At 37.3% G+C, this 27002-nt stretch overlaps 1 protein-coding gene across 4 annotated transcripts; it reads left to right on the top strand.

Moving 5' to 3' along the window:
• SEC23B (SEC23 homolog B, COPII component) lies at nucleotides 1–25696 on the top strand. Of its 4 annotated transcripts, none has more exons than XM_007431927.4 (20): nucleotides 1–85; nucleotides 3150–3385; nucleotides 5235–5292; nucleotides 6297–6383; nucleotides 6550–6786; nucleotides 6904–6989; nucleotides 9751–9895; nucleotides 11679–11837; nucleotides 12588–12703; nucleotides 14214–14337; nucleotides 14695–14775; nucleotides 16071–16160; nucleotides 16997–17103; nucleotides 17787–17940; nucleotides 19549–19626; nucleotides 19872–20033; nucleotides 20321–20407; nucleotides 22310–22465; nucleotides 24834–24899; nucleotides 25307–25696. In XM_007431927.4, exons 2-20 carry the CDS (start codon nucleotides 3165–3167, stop codon nucleotides 25394–25396), a joined length of 2304 nt encoding a protein of 767 aa, XP_007431989.1. In that variant the 5' UTR covers nucleotides 1–85; nucleotides 3150–3164; the 3' UTR covers nucleotides 25397–25696. The 4 variants fall into 4 exon arrangements, 3 of the variants coding, with proteins under 3 accessions (XP_007431989.1, XP_007431991.1, XP_025024769.1); XM_007431929.4 differs by having other exon boundaries at nucleotides 2–128; XM_025169001.2 differs by lacking the exon at nucleotides 1–85 and adding an exon at nucleotides 250–395.
• The last annotated feature ends 1306 nt before the right edge of the window (nucleotides 25697–27002 follow it).

The raw sequence follows: 27002 nt of genomic DNA, 5'->3' as shown, positions 1-27002 counted from the left end.
TGCTGAGCTGTCCTTGGAGAGGTGTGGGCGTGGTTTGGTAGTGGAAGTGGGTCCTTCCGGCGAAAAGGCAGCGGCCGTCTTTGAGGTGAAGGGAAAAAGGAGGAGGAAAAGCGGGGAGTCCCCACCTTGTGAGTGGTAGAGGGTGAATTTTCTTTGTCGCTGAATGCTTCCCCTTCAAGAACTGTGGGGAGGAAGCGAAGAAGAGGCGGCATCGGAGGCTGTTGGGGGGAAGGGGTGGTGCCTGGCAGGGCCCTCTCGGCCTTTGGGCCTCGTTTTCCCTGGCTTGATCTTCTTTCCGCCTCCTTCTCTTCTCTCTTAATACATCAGCCTGTTAAGAGAGGGGAAAATCCTGTTAAAAGCCTGTTTACTGAAACGTTTCCAGCTGCCGGCCGTCGGTACGTTATGTGATGTACAGAGAGCATCACCAGTAAATGAGAATTGGCCTTAAGGGTTCAGTGAGTTGTTTTTCTTAATGAGAAAATTCCCACAAGTAGGTTGAAGACAGCTGTCAGAGCACCTGTAAAAAGACCTTGGGGGAAAGACAGAAAAGCGCTTCCTCTTTCATAAATGCTTCTACTTAGTTTCTCTCAAATTAATCGGTGGCATTTTCAGGAAGGACAGAAAGAAAAACTAGGCTGCTTCAGATCAAAGCTCTATGGAGGGTAACATTTTTGCTAATCAAATGCAGGCAGGGAGGGTGAAGTGAAAGCAATCCCAGCCTCCTATTTTCTAGCAGGTATTATTGATCTTCTGGTGATGATACAAAACCATTATGGGTAGGAATCAGTGAAAGTTGTCAGTTGGTATCACCATATTTTGTTTTAGAGAATTCGCTAACCTAACTATGTGCTTTATAAAGGCTTTTATTGGGAAGCTGAAAAAAAATGGAGGAATGCAGTAGCAAATCACCTCCACGTTGTTCCCAATAAAACAACATGGATATACCCATGAAATCGTTGGAGTTGAGTTTACTTTATGAAGTATTTCCTTTGCTTCATGTAACTCCTATCACTGAGTTTCATTGGATGGTCTCAAGCTATAGGAGAGAAGGAAACATTTTCCTATTTACTCTCCACATTATGGAAACATTGAAGACTTTTGTTGTCTCTTTATTCCTAAGGCTAAAAGCCTCAGATGGGTTGTAGTCCAAGGATTGGGAATCTTTTGGGGCCAAAGCCACATGTAGAATTTTGAGAGCATGGGGCCCACACGTTAATACTGTAGCTGCTATGGGAAATTTGCCTATTCATAAAATATCTGCTGTAATGGGCATAGCCAGTTGCAAAAAATCCCTTTTCCAAAGCTCAGCTAGCTGTCCAGAATACTTTTCGACTTTGCCAGTGCAACCTTAAGTAGCCTAAAGCTATTATTGTAAATAAATCCAGTGCTGGAGATTGGTGATTTGCAACATGCACATTTATAAATTGATATAGTATAGTATATTTATTTTTTAATTAAAAATATCTGAAACAACAGGTGGGACAGGGAGCTTGAAAAGTGCTCTGGGAAATGCTGGTTACCATCCATACAATCATCTTTCCATTTAGAAAAGTTATCTTTTTGTAGCTCTATTTCTGTTTTGAAAAGTATAACATGAATGAGTGTGGTTACTCCACAGAGTAGTATAAAGACATGATGGTATTGGCATTTTATTTCCGTTCTTTCCCTAATAATCTCCAACAGGAAGTTTGCTTTTTACTACAGTATAGCAGTGTCCCAAACTTCTTTTTATCCTGTATCACATAATGCCTTGGTTCATGCATTGCATTAGTGCCTAATTGTGGTTTAGCTTGGAGTGTGTGAGATTTACTTCCAGGTAGATTAAATTAGAATTGCAGTCTTAAATTCCTATTAAGTAGTTTAAAAATAGATTGTTCTTTTACCAGATAGAGTTGCTTCAGTGGTGAGTTAACTAAATTTTGCAAGCTATTCTTGGCAGCTGGTGTGAATGTGTCCTTGATATCTGATAATTACTTGCATGAATACCTGGCTCACCTAAAGCATCTTTTGGTGGTAGGGGGGTCAGTGGTAGATTTTGTTAGACCAACTAACATTTCATATGGACTTAGTTAGCTTTGCCTCCTAGTAATGAGGTATGTAGCATATTTGTGCATGAAGTAGATATGTGCAAGACTGGTACAGCATTTTATTTTATGAAATGAGTCTTGTCGATGAAAAAGGACTGGTGAAAAATATGATCTTGTTTAATCAAAATGTGATAGAACTGTTGCAGGTAAAACTATTTTTTGTGGGTTATAGTTAGCCTGTATATTAGCAAATGGTCATTTCAGCTTTACATAAATAAAATCCCACTGCTGTATACCCTGCTGTTTAAGAATACCTTTTCTCCTAAGCCAGAGCAATGAAGTGGTATGACATATAGAAAGTTATTTCCCTTTTGAATTTCTGCCTACTTGTTTTCTGTAGTTTCCTGGTAAAAATCTGATGAGTGAGTTTAGTTAAAGATCATTTATAATTCAAATAGAATAGTCATGCAGTGGTATTTATTCTCTTAAGCTAACTTTTTCAATTAATATTTCAAAACATCAAACATGCACAATAAGAAATTCCTCTTTTATTAAGAAACGAAAAAATGCAGCACACAGAAGCAAAAAACACATTGTTCAATAAACAAGAAAAAAGGTGTAGAGAAACAAAAGACAAAACAATATTTATAATTGTAAACTGTTTGAAATACCATCTGGGGAATGGCGGATGAAAGACATGAAAAACAATCCAAGACTTACTTCATTTTTATTTTACTGTTAGTTCCAAAGGAACAGAATTGCTTGTCTGAAAGAATTAATGCTTTACAAATGATAGTGGCTGTTTTCCAACATAGCATTACCCATAATGTATGCTTGTAATATGTCAGTTGGCCCTTTGTGGCTTATAAACCCATGGCTTAAAGTTTAGTTGCTGTGTGAACTAGCCATTGTAGTTTATTTAACAGATCAGGGCAGCCCTCCCCGCCTTCTTTAGCATTATGGGTGAATGTAGCCAGTTAAGTAACTTTGTAGTGAAGCCTCTGACTACCTGAATAATATACTGGATATGGCTTTCAGTTCACTGGGTGGAAAGAAACCTACAATGGCTATTGTATTCAGGGCTCTAAATTTCTATTTCAAACATGTGTTCTGTTTTTGCAGAAATACTACAATTCTATGGCAACTTACCTAGAATTTATCCAGCAAAACGAAGAGCGTGATGGAGTTCGTTTCAGCTGGAACGTATGGCCCTCTAGCAGATTGGAGGCCACCAGAATGGTTGTTCCATTGGCTTGTCTTCTAACACCCTTGAAAGAACGGTTAGATTTGCCGCCTGTCCAGTATGAGCCTGTTCTGTGCAGTAGACCAACCTGCAAAACTGTTCTCAATCCACTTTGGTATGAATTTGTTTTGTGTGTGAATTGTTTTGATTGTTCTGGAGTAGGGGAATTACTTATAGTGGTGCTTAAAAGTTTGTGAACCCTTTTGAATTTTCAATATTTCTGCATAAATATGACCAAAAACACGATCAGTTCTTGTTTCAGCTGTGGATCATTTTCCTCAGTAAATAAATAAACAGGTATAATGTTTTTGACTCATTTGTTTTATTGGGTGCTCTTTATCTAGTTTTAGGACTTGTGCAGAGAACAGATCACATTTTAGGTCATATTTATACAGTCTAAGCAGAGCCAACTAAGCAAATGTAAGGATGTTCTTGTGTAACAATTAGATGGTTTTTGATCCTTAGTTGAATGGGGAGAGAGAGAGAGATAGATAGATAGATAAATATAGTGGATTCTATTGTTATATCTGATCGTAGCCCATTAGCATTATCAGTTACTACAAGAAACTTATGCCATTTTTCTAAATGTTAATATAAATTAATTTAATATATAAATTAAATATATAATTATTAAAGGATCTTTTTATAAAGCAGATGTAATTTTTTCCTTATAAATATTCTTCAAATGTATTGGTTGTGTGAGGCACCTTGAAAGCTTTTATACAGAGTCATATTTTTGCTTCTACTTCATGGAGAAAGAAAAAAAAGTTAAACAAGAAAATGTAGGAGAAAAAAGTTAAGAAACTTTTGATTACATATGCAAGGTGGCCCTCACTTGAATTATATAAAGCTTGTATGAGTGCTTCATAACATCTTAATTTCCTTTATGTAATTGAAGCAGAATAGTCACTGAATTGTATAAAGCAAAGATGTTGGGAGTGAGATGAAAGACCCGATAAATTATTAGTCTCTTGGCTGAAACAGTTACAGCAGTGTAATTTTTTTCTACTAATAAGGATGCTCCAAGTAAAATATATAAGGATTATGACTTGATTTAGGCTTTTTTACTTTTATTGTTTAATATCAAACAAAATACAGTTTAATCAACGTTTATATAATATAGCTTTTCCTCAGATTACCCATGATAAAGCTACCTAATATGCTGTTCTTTTTCTCTCTCCAAGAAATAATAGATATCATTAAATCTATGAAACAGGAAAATTTCCCAGTCAGGATGATTATCCCATTGAGTGATATAAGATATATTTTATAAAATATAAGTGGTATATAAATTAAGTGGTATTAAGTTCTTTGTCCCCATGTTATTGGAGGTTTATAAGTATCTCTTTTTAAACAAAGTTTTTCCAGTCTCCTCCTCTGAACCTCACGTAACTGACTTTGAAGCCTGGTAACGAACCTGCTGACTACACTATGGCATCTGAGTTCTTGTTAAATGTGTTATATTTATATATATTTTTCTTTTTGTATATTAAAGCAATAAAAACCATATTGCCAAAACCTGATAGTTTTATTTTTGAAGAAAAATGCCTTTGCCTAATTATTATAGGAGAAGAATTGTGTTAGTCTATGGTGGCCAAAAATCAGGAGTCTGGTAGCACTTTTTCTGAATGCAAATTTTATTAAAAGGAGTAAGTTATGAAGTGAGAACAGAAAAGGTGCTCCTAGACTCCTTCTGAACATTGCCTAATCAAAGATAATTGGCTTACTAGAATTAGTGATACCAAGCGGGAAAATTGAATTTGATTGTTTTGAGATAACACTTATAACAATTTGCTGTTAATTTATATGGGTCCTGTTTGTGTTATACGTTTACCTTAATAATGTTTATCCCTAACACTAAGTGTTTGAGAGAGAAATGGAATGCAGTAATTTTTATTTGCTAAAAATTAATTATTTGTTTCAAAATTTGGTTACTGCTCTTTTTATATGTTTCTTTCTTACAGTCAAATTGATTACCGAGCCAAGCTTTGGAGTTGTAACTTCTGCTTTCAGAGGAACCAGGTAAGTGTGAAAATGTTATGTTCCAACATTAGTATGTTTTTTCAAAAAATCTTGCTGGTGCTAAAGTGATTCCACTGACTTTCTCCAGATTAATTGCAGTTAGTTCATGTTAAAATATGGGTTGTGCTAATCATAGTTTAGAAATCAAACCACAGATTGTGTAGAACAGGCAGCCTGAACTCCTGTTTATTAATCTCTGGATGAAACACAATAGCTATAATTATGGTTTCTCAGTTACCACATCATACCAAACCAAAGGTAACACATGCTTGGGTTCATTATTTTTTTTTATTTCACTGTGCATCTGCTATAAACAAAGCCAATTTGGTCTAGTGGTTAAGGCACCAAACTAGAAAGCAGGAGACTGAGTTCTAGTTCTGCCTTAGGCATGAAAAACTGGCTGGGTGAGTTTGGGCCAGTCACACTCTCTCGGCCCAACTTAGCTCACAGGGTTGTTGTGGGGAAAATAGGAGGAAGGAGTATTAGGTATGTTTGACGCCTTGAGTTATTTATAAAAATAATAAAGGAAGGATAAAAAAATCTAAAAAAAGCCATTGTAGTTTGTAAATGACAGCTTGGTGTGATGTGTGACTAATAAAATGTATCTTGTTAAACAAATGATAACATGAGATATGAAAATGGGATGATTTCTGATTTTGATTTGCTGATGATTTGCACACCACTTAGTCATCCAGACATCACAACAAATCTTAATTGGTGTTTCTTACCTATGGCTTTATGTTTGTATTGAATGTACAAGTGACATTCAGATAATAGTTAAACTGGTATGCAGGTCTGGGATATGATTTTCAGAAAAATCATAAGCCATACCTACATTTGATTGCAAGCAAAAGGCCAAGAAGCCAGATACCATTATAAAGGGAAAATGAAATCAAGATTCATATGTTTAATTGAAAGAAAAAAATTGCTTGCCAACATTACATTTTATTAAGAATGTTGGTATTTTTCAGCACAAGCTCTAATTCTTGATGTATTTTTTTCAGTTTCCTCCAGCGTACGCAGGCATATCTGAAGTGAATCAGCCAGCAGAGCTTATGCCGCAGTTTTCCACAATAGAATATATAGTCCAGGTAGTCCTTTTTATTATGTCTGAAATTCCTCCATAACTATATTCAATATTTCTATGGCAGGCTATAAGAATAAAGTGCTTTAACCATGGTTTTTTGTAATGGAAGTTAGGGTCTTCCACTATATGTACTTTTGTGTGATACATATTCCTTTTTTTTCCCACCCAAGCGTGGCCCTCAGACACCCCTGATCTTTCTTTATGTGGTAGACACATGTTTGGAAGAGGAGGACTTACAAGCTTTGAAAGAATCCTTGCAAATGTCTTTAAGTTTGCTCCCTCCTGATGCTCTTGTGGGCTTAATTACCTTTGGTCGAATGGTTCAAGTTCATGAACTGAGCTGTGAAGGGATCTCCAAAAGTTATGTTTTCAGAGGAACTAAAGATCTGTCAGCAAAACAAATACAGGTATACTTTGCATTGTCTTCTATGAAAAGTTGAACAGGATTTCCCATTTCTTATTTCCCATTTTTTTGTAAATTCTTCTGATCTTTTACAGTTTTAATGGATGTTTTTCATTGTCAGGATATGTTGGGTCTTTCAAGGCCTGCTGTGCCTACTCAGCAAGGGAGACCTCATCAGTCCCAAGAACCACCTCTCATTTCTAGCAGGTATGTAGCTCTGCAGAGCAAAGAATATTTCGAATGATGCAAATGCATTAATTTTTTTCTTAAATCCCAAAAGAGACAACTTTTAAAAAACAGGCCTATTTTTGCTATTTGAAATAGTTGCCTTTTCGGATTTAAGATCAAAGTATTAATATCCCACAAGTTTAATCCAGTAAACATTTTCAGTTCCAAAAGATGTGAGATTAGCATTTGATCCTATTATTAATATGCAATAAATAATTAGAGATATGGAATTCGTTACATTTTACCGTTTATTTATTTATAGTTTTATGCTGCTTCCTATATAAATGTATCAAGGTAGTACATAGATGAGAATAAATTTAGTAAAATACAACTAATAAGATTACAGAGAATTAAAACAGTTAATATAAAAGCATATACATTCAAGAGGGGAAGGGAAAGACATTCATCCATAACATTCACACAAGGAACATATAGCTGGAGGTAAGTTTTCCATAGAATTGAGAAGATATAGTAGGAGATGCTCTTAAATAACAGTGGAAAGAATGTTCTACTGTGAAGAATGCAAGTAAGCACAGGATGACAATCTGCAGGTTGTGATATAAGCAGCAGAATCTTCTCTCATTATAGTGATGAGACTGAAGAAGAAAGGTGATTTGCCTAATTCCAAATTGTTTGCAGTCTTAATCATTTCCAGGGAAGAAATGGCAAACTAAACTCTGCTAAAAGCGGGGCTGACGACCGCAGCAGAATGAAGAGCCAGCAAGTAGACTGGCTCTTTGTAATTCCTCTCTGGACAACCACATTTTTATCTAATTTGCAACCCCTGGTTCAAACATAAACTAGTGCTGCATTCAGTGCATTATGTTAGTCTAAACAAGCCACCGGAGCAGTGGCCAGGCCATCTGTATGCAGGAAAAGATACAGCTGGTAATAGATAAATCAAGCTACAGAGGTCATTTGGCCTCCAAGGGCAGTGATGGTTCTAGGAATGTTTCCAAAATTAAGAGTGTGCTCTTTCACCTCTCCCCAAATATTCAGACTATCCCTCTTATGTGCTGAGGCAAAAACTATGTTGAAGGTATGCTGTGTCCCATGCATTGATCCAATAACAATATGAGTTGCTCCCATGTTTATCCCAGAGACCATGAAATCCTGAGCAGGCCCTGCTAATGTAGTTGGTGTGAATATTTCAGTTCCATGCATGTGATCTAGCAATAGATTCGCTTGAGCATTTCAGGCACTTATAAATTTGTTGCGGGATAAAGTTATGACAATATCAGACAATGTGCAAAGGAATTATTTTATCTATAGGTGGGTGATATGTTCAATTAATGTTCTTTAGTATTCAGTTTGGTTTTTTCCTTTTTTATATATTAAATTTTGCTAAGATGAATATGTAAGCAATCTTAATAATTTTACACTGATTTAGCTATCCAGATTCACTATGCTCCTACTCAGCCTCTGGAATATGAAATGGCAAAGGGGCTGGACAGGATGGCCCTTTTTCTTGGGGGTTGAGAATGTGGACTGTCCTGCAATACCATCTGGGATTTGGATGGTTAAAGCATAAGAAAGTTAATGTTTCGGAATGGCCAAAGTCCTGACCTTAATCCTATAGAAATGCTGTAGAAGGACCTGAAGTGGGCAGTTCATGCAAGGAAGTCCACCAACATCCCTGAATTGAAACTGTTCTGTAAGGAGGAATAGGCTAAAATTACTCCTAGCTGATGTGTAGGACTGATCCATGGTTCTCAGAAATGTTGACTTGCAGTTTTTGCTGCCCAAGGGGGGCACACCAGTGATTGAAAGCAAAGGTTCAGATACTTTTGCCATACACAAATATGTAGCTTTGGGTCATTTTCCTCAATAAATACATGAACAACTATAATGTCTTTGACTCATTTATTTAATTGGGAGCTCTTTATCTAGTTTTAGGACTTGTGTGGAGAACAGATCATGTTTTAGGTCATATTTATGCATAAATATTGAAAATTCAATAGGGTTCACAAACTTTTAAGCACCATTGTATGACTGGATACATGCCCTTCCTGGCTCATTCATGCAGCCAGAGTTTACAGAGGCTTTGGGGTGTAATTCAAGGTGCTGGTCATTGCCTTTAAAGCCCTTCATGGCGTACGGCCTGGTTATCTGTGGGATTGCCTGTCTCCAATTGTCTTAGCTTGCCTGGTATGTTCAGGCAGAGTGGGTGCACTCCAGGTCCCTTCTATTAAACTTTGCCATCTTGTGGGACCAAGGAAGTGTGCCTTCTCTGCCACTGTCACTGCCCTCTGGAACAGCATCCCTCCGGAGATACAAATGACGCCTGACCTCCTGGGGTTCCAGAAAGCCCTCAAAACCTGGCTCTGTTCCCAGACCTGGGTTTCATGTGTTTATTGATGTATTTGTGGAGTGTCTAAATAGAGGAGGCAGCTATAACAAATTAAATGAAATTAAATTCTTTCCCTGTTAATGTTTAGGAGGGCAGTTAAAACTCTAGTCTTCTATAAAGACTTTGGGGAATGAGTACTACTGTTGTCTGAGTTCTGGGTGTACTATCTTTTTTTAATGTTGGTATCTGATCTACTGATTCAATAAGTATTGGTTGTTATTGTACTATGTTTTATTGAAAAAGCTGTTTTGAGTTTATGATTAAATCACTACACATTTTCTAAATAAATGAATTAGTATCTAGAGCATAATCAACAATATTATGTCTTTCTTTCTCTCCTTCCCTCTCTCCTTTTTACATTTAAAAATCTACATTTTTAAAATAATGTAGATTTTTGCAGCCTGTTCACAAAATTGACATGAACATGACAGATCTTCTAGGAGAACTGCAAAGAGATCCCTGGCCAGTTACTCAGGGAAAGAGACCCTTGCGATCCACTGGAGTAGCTTTGTCAATTGCTGTTGGACTACTAGAGGTATCTTTACTTTTTTGACAAACTTAAATACTTTTAGAAATAATCTAAACTATACTAGTGTTGTCTGAAAGCTATATATTTTCCAATATATGTATTTTTGGATGTGGCACAGCTGAGCCTGTAGTATTGTTGTTTCTGCTTCAGTTTGCTAGATTTGCCTTTTTTCTGGAAATTCCAATAAGTTAATTCTGAGGCTGTGGGGAGATTTTAATTCCACTTTTTTCTGCCTCAGCCCAGCAAGTTTTTTATTTCCTTCTGGAGTTTTGCTCTAGTTTTAACAGAATACTGCTTTTTCCCAGCTAGAAGGAGGGATTGAGATCCTTCTGGGTCTGTGGGTCCTACCTATGTGTGATGGGTATTCAGAATCAGATACTGACTGGCAATGTAAGTGAGCATGGGAGGCCATCTCACAACAGATTAACTATCATCTAATATCCTGTAACCTTTGTTCAGAAAATTCAAGTGATTGCTATGTGAAAATAATTTTTTGAAAGTTCTTTTTTTTTTTCCAGAATGTCATGCTTTCTCCTCCTATGTTCCAAATCAAACCTTGAAAAATGTTGGTGATTGGCCATAAGCAGGTTTTTTTTCCTGCTCTTAAAGGCATGCTCCATATATATATAGACATAATATAAGTTATGGGATTCACATGCCATCAACATATTTCAAAGAAACTGAAAAGTTATGAAGACTATTTTTATGAGGAGGACAAGTCCTTAAGTTTTTTTTAATCTTTTCATATATCATATACTGATTAGGGGGACTAAGCATAAAGTTTGATTTCCATTTCTCTATGGAATCCAAGTGATCAAAAATTACTATGAGAACAATTAGAAAGTTCAATACCATGGCAGGTGCTTTTGGTCCCTTTTTCCTCTTCTAGTCATAATTCTATGGCATTTTTAACATTAACGGCTGGAAGGCAGAATTGGACAGAAGTATGATTCTGATGAATTCACATGTATTTACATGAAATATACACTTTGGGATTAAACCAAATTACATGGGGAATTTATGGGCTAATAGGAGTATTAATACTTTAGATCAACTTGTTACAAATAAAAATTTTAAACCATTTGAGATACTGAAAAAAGAAGAAAGCTCAATATTATTTTGTATGGTCAAGATTTAAATGGTTAATTTAAAACTTTTTTTAAGTATGTATTTTTCTTTTCCCTTTTGTTTGTATTTTTTTCTTTTTTCTTTTTTCTTTTTTGCATCTTTTTTCTTTTGTCTATCTGTATAATATAATAGTTATAATAATTTACTAAACTTATATGCCTCCCAACTACCAGTACTCTGGGTGGTTTACAAATTGCTTAAAACATTAAATACAAGAAAAGCAACACAAAAATGAAGTGTAAAGATGGCAAGGATGAAAAAAAACAGATGGGATCAAAGGAAAACAACCCAGACAATCTAATGGGGGCTTCAGTCACCCTTGCCAAAGGCCTGGGCAAAGAGCCAAGTCTTCAAGGTCCTTTGAAACACCAGTAGGGTGGGGGCCATTCAAATCTCGGGGGAACATTCCAGGCACTGGGACAGAGAAGGGGTACTTCTGGGGTCCTGATAGATGACCTTGTCAATCGGAGGAACCCGGAGTGCGCCAATCCTGTCAGATCAGATTGGCCAGGCAGATACTGTTGGAAATCATTCTTAAAAAAGAATGCAAGTTATGATTGACCTAATTCTCAAATGAGATGATTGTAATCAGCTAAATTCTAATTTAGTAATTTATATAATAATCTATTGGTTTTTTGTTCTGTTTTTTTCCACTTCCAAGGGAACGTTTCCAAATACTGGGGCTAGAATAATGTTGTTTACTGGAGGGCCACCAACTCAAGGGCCAGGCATGGTGGTAGGAGATGAGCTGAAAACTCCAATCCGTTCTTGGCATGATATAGAGAAAGACAATGCACGATTCATGAAGAAAGCTATGAAAGTAAGGATTAGTGTCTAGTTTGAACTCTATCAGATAAACATTTTCTATCACGTTTTCTGCTGAACATAGCTTTCACTGCCAAATAGCTTCAGAAGCTTTGATTCTTGGCTGCCTTTTCACGTGGTCGTCAGCTGCCTTGTGTGTTTAGTATTTCTACAATTACAAGTCTTTATTCTGTGTGGCATTATTTCCTCCAGCTTATCTTTTGTACTAATTTTCAGTTGACTTTGTTTCTTTTGGATCTTTGCCTTCACCTGTCCCAACTTTATGTACTAAGGCCCTGTTCCTTTATTTCCTTGATCTCCTGAACCCCTTTCTTGCTAGGCTTTCCCAAACTTACGTTTTTTGGCATACCATGTTCTCGCTTTGAATCTTAACATAAAACTTCTGTTCAGTCACCTCAAGTAACACTGCATTTCTTGCATTTAAATTGGCCTTTGTGGTTTCTCAGATGTATCAGTTCTCTTCTTCAACTACTACTACTTTTACAGTTATTCTGTTATAGGACAAATGCTTTGGAAAGCTCTGGGTAGCCAATTGCTATTATTTTTTTAATGTTTATTGAGTAATTGTTCATCCCTTCCAGAGAGTCCATAGCTTTGTATATAGAACATGCAGACCCTTACCAGTTCAGATCTCAGGTCAGCAAAGCTATTGTATTATGTGCCTTTAGATCATGCTGAACAATTATAAATAATCGTTTCTCATAATTGTCATAGAAAATTGCTTAAAGCTATTATGTTTCCACAGCATTATGAGGCATTGTCTAATCGCACTGCTGCTAGTGGACACTGCATTGATATTTATGCATGTGCTCTTGATCAGACTGGTCTTCTGGAGATGAAGTGTTGTACAAATATAACTGGGTATGTTCTTAGTCCTGACTAAAAATGTTATTTTGTTACAAAGAAGAGATATATTCCTGGATTAGCACACATATTCTAAGCTGTTTCTATCACCATGAAGAACATATGTTCAGTGGAAGTTGTGTGTGTGTGTTCATGTATGTGTACATGTTAGAAGAAGTGGTGATTCGAAATCACTGCATTTATCTTTTAAGTAATTTAAAGGTCATATGCATATAGTGTCAGTTTCTGGTTTATCATACAAGGGCATCATATTGTAAGATAATTGATGCTATTAATGCTTGCTTGTGAATAAACCTTATTGAATTCCATAGGAATTGCTCCAAAGTAAAAATGCATAGAACTGGCCTGTTGGAAATGGAATTTTTAAAAAAGTCTATATGGACAGACTTGAGTTTCGTTGGAAGCAAAAAAGAACTAACACTTACTTTCCTGAGAAGCTGTTTTTTTATAGTAGATTTAAACTCCCATCCCAAGGCATTTGTTCATGGTTTTCTTTTTTTCTTTAATGTTTCTAGGGAAATGAAGGGGATGGGAAGGAATAGTTGTAAAGAAGTAAAATTGTTCTTCATTCTTGGCATTGGTTTCCTTGCCCTTTGTTGGGAGGGGAACAAGAGGAACTATTCTAGAACTATTGCAACATACAGTCTTTCTCCCCTGTTCTGCTTCAGGCATCATAAAAGACATATTTCAGTTAATAGTGTTGCATTACAGATAGTCCTTGTTTAATGACCACTCATTCAGCAACTGTTCAAACTTGTGATGGGACTGAATGAGTGGTAGTTATGACCAGTCCTCAAAGTTCTGGCCGGTGCAGTGCCCCTGCAGTCACATGTTTGTGATCCGGGTGCTTGGCAACTGGCACGGATTTCCCATGGTCACGATTGTGATTTGTGACCTTCCCTGCCGGCTTCCCACAAGCAAAGTCAATGGGGAAGCCATTAGGAAGTTGGAAGTTGTGATCATGTGAGGTCCTCACTTAACAACCTGCATGGTCCTTGCTTAATGATGGTAACCTGGGACTGCCAGAACTGCCATTGCGGTCATGTAATGTCACGCTTTATGCCTGCATCGCTTAGTGATGGAAATTCCAATTTCCATTGTTAACCAAGGACTACCTGTGCTGTCCTTGATTTAAATTAGAGGCTCAGTCACAGCAGATGGCAAATTAATTTTTAGTTCATTTGATCTTCCCCTTCCCTCTCTTATGAACTAATTTCTTAATGCTGAACAGAAACATTTTCAAAGTTGATATTGCTTAATATTTAACAGTGACTATTAATTTTATAATTCAGTGGCTAAGTTGATAATCATTCTGAACTATTGTTTGTTTAACAAGCAATAATTGGCTTGGTTCCCATAAAATTCTAGGCATAAACTCTGATTTACAAACTGTGATGGCTAGGTTCACATAATACAATAAGTAAAAACCAAGGAAGCAATGTTATGGTCTAGGTCACTGCATAAACTCAGTTATTCTCAATATTTCACTGACTTTTTTTCTCCTCAGAGGTCACATGGTGATGGGAGATTCTTTCAATACTTCTCTCTTCAAGCAAACTTTCCAGAGAGTGTTTAGCAAAGATCTCAGTGGAGAATTCCGAATGGCTTTTGGAGCAACTCTAGAAGTGAAGGTAAGTGTGATGGGTACTGCCTATAATGAAACATCTTCTTAACTGAAAGAATTGATAATCTACATTGCTTATTGTAGCTTTTGATTTCAGAGAGAGTTTATGTCCTTTACCTATTCTCTTGTAATGGAAAAGGATAGTTTCTGTCCAGCAGTTAGTATTAAACTCATTGTTTTAAGGGGAAACTGACAACAAATTGTTGAACTCTCTCAGTATTTCCTTATCTCTGAACATTATTTGAAACTCACAGTTCTAAAATGAAGAGTCTTGTAGAAGGGTTTGTCATGCTGAGGGATCATCAAGAGATCAAATAGGCAGTTATTTTGCTTGGAGTTTAATTTGGAATTCTTTTTATTTTAGACTTGTAGAGAACTGAAGATAGCTGGAGCTATTGGACCTTGTGTATCCTTAAATGCCAAAGGGTCAAGTGTTTCTGAAAATGTAAGTTTTCTTTGGTGATGGGGAAGAAGTACACAAATTGATATGTATATATAGATTATTTAAATCAGAGGTGGATAATTAACAGCAGGTGTGCCCCATATGGCCTTCCAGTCCCAGATGCCTTCAAAATTACTGAACTAAAATTCAGTGGTATTTTATTAAAACAGGACAAAACAGAACAAAAAAGGATAAAAAATTTCACCCGCATTTTCTCCTTGGATGTAAACATTCTTTAAACAGTGAACCCCTGATGGCAAAAAAAGTTGCCCATTCTTGATTTGGAATGTATGACAATATGTTATGCTGTCATAAATGAAAGATTTTTGGAAAAAGACCAAGGCAACACTGCAAAGAGCAAAAGAGATCATGATTGGAAGGAATACCTTCTGGTACTTGTGATGCACTTATGGGGCTGCAAAAAGATGCTTTGTGGGGTTGGGCTGACTGAAGAGGAGAAGGAAAGGCGAAAAATGGCAGTGCAGAAAAAAAAAGTGGAAAAATTATTTTCTGAAGAATAGAATGCTTTGGGTGACACTGAGAGAACATGCTAAAAATGTTATTGTTTTGCGATACTTAGTTGATGCAAATTGTTTATGTTTGGCAGAAATCTTGTGGGCACTTATTTAGGATTAAGCTCTCCTGACAGGGACTTATTTTTGAGTAAACGTACACATTCAAAACAACCCAGTATTTTAGGTTTTTCACACTTGTTAGCACAAACAAGGCTTTCATATTTATTTGTAATTTCATGTACTTATTTTACTTATTTATTTTTCTATTCACAGGTTTAGATCTATTAAAAACTTATATCTTGAGGGTTTTTTTTTCTCTTTTCTATTTCTACTGGCCTTGCCTATTTTAAATGGGAATTGTAATGTATTAGAAAAGATAAAATGCAGCTTTCAACTCCAGATCTCTCCTATGGGGTTTGGTGATTGACTGACATTACATATTCCTAACTGCTACTTTAGGAATTTCCTAATATTTAAAGAATTGTACCTCTGAATATGCAGTTTACATGTGGCAACTGTAGAGTTTTTTTGTTGGAACACAAATTAATATTGTCTTAGCATCAATGAAGCTGGAAGAGGAGGATAGATTATTATTCCCTCTGTAGTTGCCAGCTAATAATTATATATTTCAATGTCTCTTTCAATGTATATGCAAATTCTTCAGCAAGCATGTAAGTCTGTAATCTGTGCTGTAAATTTTATATAATATATAGAAGCTATAATATAAATATATTTCACTGTTAAGATTCTAGAATAAAACCTGAATTTTGAACTGTCTTACAGGAGCTTGGAATAGGTGGCACATATCAATGGAAAATTTGTGGTCTTGACCCCACCATGACTCTTGCCATTTATTTTGAAGTAGTAAATCAGGTCAGCCTAGTTTTTTTAAAAAAATCTTTGTAATGTATATGATTGTATATGATGTGGAATCCATTGATGGAGAGGCAGAGGAGATAGCATGTGCAGGAAAAAAAATGCTGTTACCCTGTTCCCTCAGCCTTGTTTCTGAAACTTTGATACCATTAAAAATCAGTAGATGTTTGGGCAACTGGCCAAGTCAGACCAAAGTGAAAAGTCTTCTGTGTGAAATGTGTAAAATATTTTTTAAACTATGGTAATTGACCAAGGATGGGTGATTATTGAGCTATAATGCAAGTGGGAAACTCTAGTTCTATCTGTTTGAAGATCTAGGTCCCAAATCCTCTACAGTACTTGAGATTAATGATGGTTTTATCAGAAATGAGAGTAACTAATGCTGGGAAGGAAAAGCTGCACTAAGCCAAATTTGTCATCTTAAGGAAGACTCAAGTCTTATCTAAAAAGGAATGCTCTCATTCTTGCTCTCTCTCTGATAAAGAATCATTTAAAATTCTGGGTTGTCTTCTTTTCAAGAAATTCAGACCTTACTCAAGTGGCAGTTCCAGAACCATTTACTAAGAGTAAGAAGTAAACTGTTTTATGTTTAGTAAACCTTATTTAAAGGTAAACACTGCTTATTGCACTTTCAGTCTAGTTCTGATTACTTTTGGCACTATATGTTAGTATTGTATTCTCTATGCCTCCAAGAAGCCAGTTTGTTAGTTGTTAATGAGTATATTATATTGCTTGTACTTCATTTTTCTTCTTTAATCCTATATGATGATTTCAACGTGTCTTTAAAATGTAAGCTGTATCTTAAAGAGAACTTTTATCTCACTGACTTTCAGCACAGCACTCCAATACCTCAGGGTGGCAGAGGAGCTATCCAGTTTGTTACACATTATCAGCATTCCAGTACACAGAGACGCATTCGTGTGACTACTGTTGCTAGAAAGTGAGAATCATTTGTGATAATTAGGCTGGGTTCTGTTGGCTGTGTTCTCTGTTGCATAAATTGTATTGCTTCATAAGCCAGATTAATAGTATACTCAACATAAACTGTGGTTGGGGGGTGAGCCTGCTGATTATCCCACAGATGATTAGGTCAACCACTCTGGTTTCTCTGTGGTCAAGCTGGCTATTCCAGCCACCTTTGGTTGCCTTCTATAGTCTTTCTTCTAAAATTTAAAAAATGGAGGAAGAAAAGTATAGCAATCCTGTTGGGAATCAGAACAATTACATTTGGGGTGAAGATCAGCTGTGATTTCCTCATTCCCTTCATGATCCTGACTAATTTGCCCTTCTATGGGAGAAGAAAGAAATATGCCCAGCTGACAAATGATGGTTGCTGATGACCAGCAAACCAGAGATTTGGATTTGTATGATATTCCCAGCCATGGTTTAAGGTAAACTAATCAAAACCAATCTATGATTAGAAATTGTGATTAAGGCACTCTGCAGTAGTATGTTGTGTAAACCAGGAATAAGGTAGCCTATGAATCTCATGTGGACCATCAGTCCCATTTTTGTGGCTGGTGTAAAAATGATACAGAATGAACATAAGCTTCTGCAAATCGGGTAGAAAGTTCTTTATGGCATTTAATAATCTAAAGTTCACTAATTCTTGCCATAAATTAGTTGGGCAGATGCACAGAGTCAGTTGCAACACATTGAAGCTGCGTTTGACCAAGAAGCAGCTGCTGTCCTGATGGCTCGATTGGGTGTCTACAGAGCTGAATCAGAGGAAGGGCCTGATGTTTTGCGATGGCTGGACAGGCAACTAATTAGACTTGTGAGTATGATCAATTGTAAGCCTGTGAATTTTAGAATCTGACAGGTATTAAGCTGATCACTTGATCAGACATACTCCCCTCAGCACCCTGCATTCCAAAAGCTTTGATACTTGTCTTGAAAATTCCAGGTGTAAATGCTAGTTAGTATGTTTTCAATTTGCTTTTCAGAAAATGATTGATTTAATACATGTAAATTAGTTTTGTGACATTTAGCTGGTTCAGAGAGGAATGTGGTTGGACAGTTAAACTCTATTCATTTTATGTGGCCACATTTTACTATTAAGATAGATACTCAGCTTGCCTATCAGTGACTAAAATACAAAATATTAATTAAAACTAATAATAATAATTAAAATTAATAATTAAAATTAATAATTAAAAACCTTGTGAAAGAGGTTTTAGCTGTTCTTCTAAAAGCAGGGAATGGGAGCCAGATGCTGCTCTTAAGAAAGTACATTCTGTAGCCCAGAAGTGATCCTGAAGGCGGTCTTCTCCCTCTTGCCTAAGAAAGATAACTCTGAAAGCAGGGTCGTCTTCAGAATGGTCCCTCCTATAAATCTCAGTGTCCAGCATAATGAGATCCTCAGATAATTAACCCATTTATAAGCATCCTGCAATATCAGTAACAAACTCTAATTAGGAGCCTAGAATTTCCCAACTGAAATTTCTGGACACTTTCACAAAGAGCATGTTGCAGTAGTCAGATCAAGATGTAATCAAAGCCTGAATAAATGTTGCGAAATCTGATTGGGTTAGGAATAGTTGCAACTTGGTGTGCTAGACATAATTGCCCAAATATGATATTTGCCATAGCAGCCACCTAGAAAGCCAGTGGCACCTGAGCATTAAGTAGCATTACTCTAATTGTGGACCTACTGCTTCAGGGAAAGTACAAACACTTCCAATGCAAGGTAAAACTCCGTTCTCAAGTCCAGTGTCCTTTTGACCAACAATACCTCTGTCTTCTGTGAGTTTAATTCTAGCTTGTTTTTCCTCATCCAGATCTTACTGAACTTAGACAATGTTCAAGGGTACTGATTGCTTCCATGGAATTAGATGTTAACAGGCTACTGACCACACCCCTCACTCCAAAGTTCCCTCCCAGCAGTTCATGGAAATGTTGAGCTACACAGGGGCAAGATGACCCAAAATCATAAGTCAGTGTATTTATTGTTAAATCCTGACCCTGTTTTTAAGTCAAAATATGATTGTTCAAAGCTGGCCACTAAATTTAATCCCAATTAATAATACACATGCATTTACCAGATAACATCAAATGCTTGACAAAGCCTATATTAGGCTTTTGCAGTTTACTGTAGGAACCCATGCTGCTCTTTATGATGTCATGCATTTGATGTCCTTAAAAGTGATTTTCTCTTAATAATCTGAAACAATATCCTTTTATAAAATGTAATTTTGGTTACATTATTACTGAAATACAGTAAATAAAAAGACAAATTTTATTTTCTTCTGCTGTAAAATGAACATTATTTTTGAAAAAAAAAATAAATTCACTGCAGGTGATCTATTTATTTTCCTTCCTTGTTCCTTTGTAAGATTTGTATAGTCTTCAAGGGATTATTGAGATCTGCATATTTCTCCAACAGTGCCAGAAGTTTGGACAATACAGCAAGGATGATCCAAATTCTTTTAGACTGTCTGATTCATTCTCTTTGTACCCCCAGGTAAGATGATCTATCTTAAAAATGTTAAAAGAAATAGGACAATTCATAAGAAGTAGCAGTTAGCCTTCGAGTCATTTCTGTTTATCAGAAGACTGTATTCAGTGTAAAATGTTTTATGTTTGATGCATGCCTTTTCTTTTTTGTATTTGGATCTCAAAATAATTCAGACAGGCACGAAATGAAGAATAAAGCAGATGTTTTAACTATACTCACTGTGACATCTCTGTTGTTTCTGTTCCATGTAGTTCATGTTCCATTTGCGACGATCTCCATTCCTTCAAGTGTTCAATAACAGTCCAGATGAATCTTCCTATTACCGTCATCACTTTGCCAGGCAGGATTTGACCCAGTCTCTTATTATGATTCAGCCTATACTTTATTCTTACTCATTCTATGGACCACCTGAGGTGATTCTCCTTCTATAGAAATCTATGGTTTACTGAAAGTTGGCTGAAAATAGTGATTTTTCTAAAAAAAAAAAAAAAAAGCCTTAATAAAATTGATGTTCAAAATGGGGTGTAGCATTTCCAAGTGTTAGCAAATAAATGAATAAGTCTTTCAATTTCACAATCTTTGAAGAGGAAAAAAATAAAAATTTCAAGGGTGCATCTCTTCAAATTCTGTAGTAAAAAATGAAGTGCTATATTTACCTTTTTATTTCTAAGATTACTCTTTCCCTCTTTATGTCTTGCAGCCTGTGTTATTGGATAGCAGCAGCATTCTTGCTGACAGGATTCTGCTGATGGACACTTTTTTCCAGATTGTTATCTATCTTGGTGAGGTAAATAAGCAATTAAACCTTTGTCACAGCTGAATTCTATGAAGGATAAGGAAATTCTTTAATTGTTTAGTTTTTAGACCCACCATTGCTGAAATCCCTAGGTGGTGCACAAAACAGAAAATATCTCAGAAGCTAAACCATATAAAATTATAAAATCTCGTGCTAAAATAGAATTAAATGATCGTGTTGGCAAAAAAAAAGCAATTAAGTATTGTAGGTTAATTGTCAGAGCTGTATTTTAAAGCCTCCTTAAAGGTCAGTGTGATGGAAGACTGTTTTGTACTGGTGAGTTCCTTCCATGGAAGCTTTATAATCATGGAGAAAACACATTCCCAGGTGTCAGCCAGCCTCTGGCTACCACTCAAATGGGTCTCTCCAGGTGACCAAGGCTGGGGAGAGGACTCTTGCAGGGCATAGCATTCTCTCAGGTATCTCAGGTCCACTGCTTCTTTCTTGACCTCTCATCTGAACTGAGAGCATTCAAGTCACATGCTTATTTGGAAAAGAAAGTACCACAGACTAGTGATCTTAAGGTGAGGAAACTGCTGGCACGTTCACAATGATAAAGCCTTATGGCTTTTTGTGTATGTGCAGATCACTAATCAGCAATTTATCCCCTGATCTAAATTAATGTTGTTTCCATTTACATTGTCCTTATGACATCAAAAGGAGATAAGGTGCAGTGAATGTCAGACCTCAGTAAATCATATGTCTGTGCATTCTGGAAATGATATGGATACCTGATCTGGGCTGCAAAAATCTGGAAACCACCAGAGAGCAGAAATGTGTTGTACCCTGTTGCCTCTTGTACTCAAACAAACATTTTCCTGAGGTTGCACAGCTGCCATGCAAGCCCATAAAAAGACACTGCTCAATTAAAGAGCTATTGCCAGGTACATTATGGGTGCCCACACCAGATCTGAAGCACAAAGATTCATACACGAAATGTTTTGCATCTCTCTAATACTATATAGATATGTGTGTGTGTGTGTGTATTTTTTTACTGTGGCTGTATTCACATTGTATAAGCCATCATTTATTTTTAGCATGATTTGGCAAAAACGTGTCATAGTGAAATGGTACATACATTATACTAAGTTAAACCATTGTTTATGAACCAGAAGAGCTACATTTCCATATTGTGCTAATTTGAAACTATGCAAACTATATTATGAGTTCATGTGATATGAGAACTCATATGATCTTATCTCTTGCTAGGGATGTGCAAATTTAGTTAATTCCAAAGAGCTCCAGAAAGTTCCTTTTCTGTCAAAACCAAGTGTTTCCTAGGGCAGTTCGAGGGTTTCTGGAAATAAATCCTCTGAATCAGAAGTGATCTGAAGTGTTGTGTGGGAATTCTGGTCCCCAAACAGGTTTCTTTTGTCCAGAATGACATATTGAATTGCTTGTTCAAAGGATTTACTTCTGAAATGGCAAATTCTGGCTGGAAGCACAACAGTAAGTGATAAAGATTTCCCCCCACATGTGTGGTTGAAGTGATTTAATTATCCTTGCTGTGGGGCTGAGGGGATTGTATCAAATAGTGATGGCAGCGGCAAGTGGATTGGGACCATAACAGGCTCCATTTCCTTCCAAAGGCCTTGCTTTCCCTTCATTATGTGCACAATTGCCTTAGAACCAAACTAGCACAAGTGTTGGTGGTTAGAATAAAAGTGTTCATTAGTTAAGAGACACATAGTATTTTTTTAATGTTCCCAGGCAAGATTTTTTTCACCAAACAGTTGCATGGCATTATTTATTTGGTTTTGTTGATTTTTCTAAAATGCGAAATGAATCATACATAAGGATTTTGCACATAATGTGAATTAGGTAGTAAAAAGACAAATATTTATGAAAATTCCTTGATTAATATCTCTTGCAATATTGTTTTCCACAATCAAGACTATTGCCCAGTGGCGTAAAGCTGGCTATCAAGATATTCCTGAGTATGAAAACTTCAAGCATTTACTGCAGGCTCCGCTGGATGATGCTCAAGAAATCTTACAGACAAGATTCCCAATGCCACGCTATGTTAACACAGAGCATGGAAGCAGCCAGGTAAGGAAGACTGTTAAAAAATTCAAACTACATTAATAAAGATGTGCCATAGCTGTATTTATAGATAATGATGGTCTTAATATATCATACCAGAGTGTCTGCACTATCAGTCCTGAGCTTTTGGAGAGATTCCACCTCATCCAGCACATGGTGACTCTGAGGATAGTATCAAGTGAAAACCAGTGTGGTGTACAGGTAGTCCTTGACTTACTACCATTTGTTCAGCAACCATTCGAAGTTATGACGGTGCTGAAAAAATGGTCTTAAGACTGGTCCCTGAGGTTACAGCTGTTGCAGCACCCCCACAATCATGTGAACAAAATTTGGGTTCTTGGCAGCCTGCCTGCACTTACAACCGCAGGGGTGCTTCAACTCCCCCCACCCGCCTGTCTTCCCCCCATCTCTGCCCTTTTGGCCATCCTCACAGGGCAGCAAGCAGCCCCAGAAAAAAAAGAAAAAAAATCTCTGGGGCTGCTTTTCATGCTGTGGCTTAGGGACTTCTTAGAGCACCGCAGCTCTGGGGCAGCAAGAAACCCCTGAGCTGTGTGAAGCTGTAGCCTCCCCTGGAAGCACCAGCAAACATTCATTTGCCCAGCTGCCTTCTCTCCCAGTTCCCCACACCAACCTTCCACCTTTTGCACCCAGCCACCAAAGCAGAAGTCCCTCACTGCTTTTGCTGTCTCCTTTTTGGACCTGCAGCCGGCAAATGCTTCCTATGCGTGGCTCCCTAGCCCAGCCCAGCCCAGCCCAGCCCAGCCCAGCCCAGCCCAGCCCAGCCCAGCCCAGCCGGGTGGTGCAAATAAGAATGCCAGCCAGTGGGAAAGGCTGGAAGTGGTTTTGCCCAATGGGAAAGTGCCGGGGTTTCCCCAATGGATAAACGCTGGAGGAGCTAAGCCAACCCCCGGCATTTTCCCATTGAGTGAAACCACTTCTGGCCTTCCCCATTCATTGGCATCCTTATTTGTGCTCCCCGGCTGGGGTGGGGAGCCACGCCTAGGAGCATTCACCCAGGGTAGCATGGCGGCTGCAGGTCCAAAAAGGAGACCGCGAAGGCAACAAGGTGCTTTTGCTTTGGCAGCTGGGTGCAAAAGGTGAAAGGTCAGTGCAGAGAACTGGGAGAGAAGGCAGCTGGGTGAACTAATGCTTGCTGGGGTGGGTTGGGGCCGCTGAGACTTCCAGAGGTGGTTATAACTTCATGCAGTGGCTGAGGGGCTTCCTGCAGCCCCAGAGCCATGGCGCACCAAGCAGCCCCTAAGTTGCAGTATAGCAAGCAGCCCCAGAGCTGCACCCTTGGCCTTACTTGTTCTTGGCATTGTCCTGTTTGGCAAGGACCAGCAGATATTAAAATGTTCTTGGGCTACCAATCATAAACCTCTAGATGGTGTTCTGGTTTGCTTCCTATCTTGGTCTCAGCAAATGTCAGGTCCACTGTCTAACAGTCTCTCAGGCTTGATTAAACATTTTTTCATATTAAAAAATCTAGATTAATTTTGCAAGAACTATTAGTGTTAGGCTTGACTGAAAATCCTTTATTCAGGAACTGGCTTACTGGGCAGAAGGCTCAAAGAATGACATGGCTGGATGAGTTTCTTTATTGCAGGCAAGGCACTGAAGCTTATCTGCCTACCGCAGTATGTAGTGGCCAGATGTATACATTGGTCTGTGCTCCAGAATTTAAATCCTGGGCTTTTCCCTCCTACCTTTCTGAATCAACCAAAACTTGGCCACTTTTTCAGTATTGAGGGGCACCTATTGTGAGTTGACAGAATACAGGTAGTCCTTGGGTTACAGTGGCAATTGGGACTGGAATTTCCATTGCTAAGTGTTGTGGTCGTAAAGCATGATGTCACATGACCTCATCGCTTAGTGACAGCAGTCCCAGTTGCTGTCGTAACCTCAGGACCATTTGGGTCGTTAAGCGAAGATCTTGTGTGACTGCAACGTAGGAAGTGGCAGGTGTTCTGGGCAAACAGGTCAGCGGGTGAGAGCTGTGGGTGGCAGGTGCCATGGGGAGGCACTATGGACCACAGAGATGCAGGGGTGCCGTGGGTGTGTGGGTGATAAAGCAGTGGGAGCCGTCATAACTTTGAAAGGTCGCTGACTAAGTGGTCATAAACTGAGGACTACCTGTAAGGAGCTACTGGTTATGGTTTCTGTCTAATAGGAGCAGAAACTATTCTTCAAGAACTTATTATTTCAAAATATGAATTCCCTATCTGCTTTCTTCCTTCTATTTTCTTTCCTTTCCAAATGTGCCTACTTAATCTATTCTGAGTTGTATTAAGAGGAAACATACAAGTCATGTGGCAAATTCATGTGACAAGTCTTAATTATATTGCATCTACACTGCTTATTTTGGCTTTTACAGGCACGGTTTCTCCTATCTAAAGTGAACCCTTCTCAGACACATAATAATCTCTATGGATGGGGACAAGTAAGTAATGATGTATTTGCTTCTGTGTCTGTTGTGCACGAGCTCACAATTTATGACTTTAAACTACTTAAGAAGCAGGGGTTTGTGAGTTGATTTGGAGCACTCGGGGGGGTTGGGCTTTGTTAGCTGGGAAGATATAGTATATGGTTTATGGACCAAAACTCCATAAACTAGATTTGGAGTATCCTTCAGGGCCATTCATTCATTCATTCATTCATTCATTCATTCATTCATTCATTCTATGGTGTAACTATTTAATTCTGTTAATTTTAAAACTTGGAAATTAATAAAAGCATAATGGGAGTCAACATGGTTATGCACCATGTTAATTATGCTGCAGTTGTCCAGTTTTCCCACTTTTTATGTTGGCTCAAGTTTTGTTTCTAAACTATAACTTTTTATTCCAGGAATCTGGTGCTCCAATCCTAACAGACGATGTTAGTCTACAAGTATTCATGGACCATCTAAAAAAACTGGCTGTATCGAGTGCATCCTAATTTTGATACTAAAGTCTCAAAAATCAATAATATTATTGAATCATGCTGCTGATAAATTACAATCTGCCCAGAAACCAATAACATTCCTTTCCCTCTTTTGAATCAAAGTTTTAATTAGCTCATATAAAAAAGGGAAATTTTATATTTTAGATTTAACTTATTGATATTCTTGTCTTTATTCTGGCAATTCTTAATTTTCATGTTGTTATACCAGGATTACAATCTACACTTATACTGTCCTATGTAATTCATTTTTCTGCTCTTATAACTAAGCAAAATAAAATTTGAGAACAATGTTAATACTTAGTGTATAATGCTATCTACCACTGATCAGGGCAGGGTGAGAGGAGGAAGGTTACCGTTCCTAATTCTTTAGCTTGTATAGATGCAATGAATTAACATAGCCAGACTATGAATAGTCATGTAATTTGTACAGAATAATATGAATATAAATGGTTTATGATAAATATAGGAATTTATTTGAATATTAAAGTAGAATAACATGCAAAATAATCTAACAGCAGTCACACAGGATACTATTCTATAATAAAACTCTATCCTTAGTAGATATACTACATCCTTCAACTATGAAAGAAGGAGAGGAAGGTAAAAAACATTTACACAACTGACAAGATTTTGTTAATGAATACAATCATATTTATATAAATTGGATGCTGACTGGTTGTAGCATCTGCCTCTCTCCTGTTACTGTTAATCCACTCCTAGAATTATCAGTTCAAATTGGCTTGACATCATAGTGTAGCTGTGTAGCTAAGATTTTTCAATAATCCTAGCCTAATCAAATCTTAATTTTAGCTTTTTTTCTGTTTACATCTACATAAACCTTAAACTATGTGTACATACTATTTGACATTAGGGTTAGGGTTTCCCTTTGAAAATAGTTGGGTTCATTTATCATGGTAAGCAATAATGCGGGTTGCTTCTTTTTGTCTTTATAATTGAACCCTGTTGTTACAATTTACTATTGTCTATAAACGAGCTATTACAGCTTTATGCCGACAAATATAGCATAGTGTGATGTGTCTCTTCATAGCAGCTAAAGTCTTTTACCTTCAATGGAAATGGCTAGACAAAGCATGGAAGAAAGGAGATTCTAAGGAGATGAAGATACCTGGAACATCTCTTTGTTATATAAAGGAGTGGGTCTATATTTAAGATAGTAATAGAGAAGCCTTTTCTTGAGACACTGATTATGTCAGTTCAGCTGTTAACTGACAAAAGGAAAGAACATTTGGTTTTTTTAATCAATATCAAACTTCAACTTTTTGTTTTTGTAATGGCATCTGAATATTTCCCACAAGGCCATCTCTGTGGCTCTCTACACTATCTAATGATTGAAACATTGCAATGTGTTTTATATGGGCTGCCCTTGAAGACTATTTGGAAGGTACAGCTGGTCAAGAATGCAGTGGAGCAGGGAATGTTTGGCATGTCCTGGTATGCCCATGTGACACCACTGCTCCACAAGCTGCACTGGTTGACAGCTCTGGGTGCAATTTAAGGTACTGGTTATTAAGTACAGGTAGTCCTTGGTTAATGACTGCCTTCTTCAGCGGCTGTTCAAACTTAACGACGGTGACGAAAA

Source organism: Python bivittatus, unplaced genomic scaffold (assembly GCF_059951505.1).
Source record: "Python bivittatus isolate LINGU-HERP-01145 unplaced genomic scaffold, Pbiv_v1 ctg000960_np1212, whole genome shotgun sequence".
Taxonomy (NCBI): Eukaryota; Metazoa; Chordata; class Lepidosauria; order Squamata; family Pythonidae; genus Python; species Python bivittatus.
This window is presented reverse-complemented; position numbering and strand designations above follow the sequence as displayed.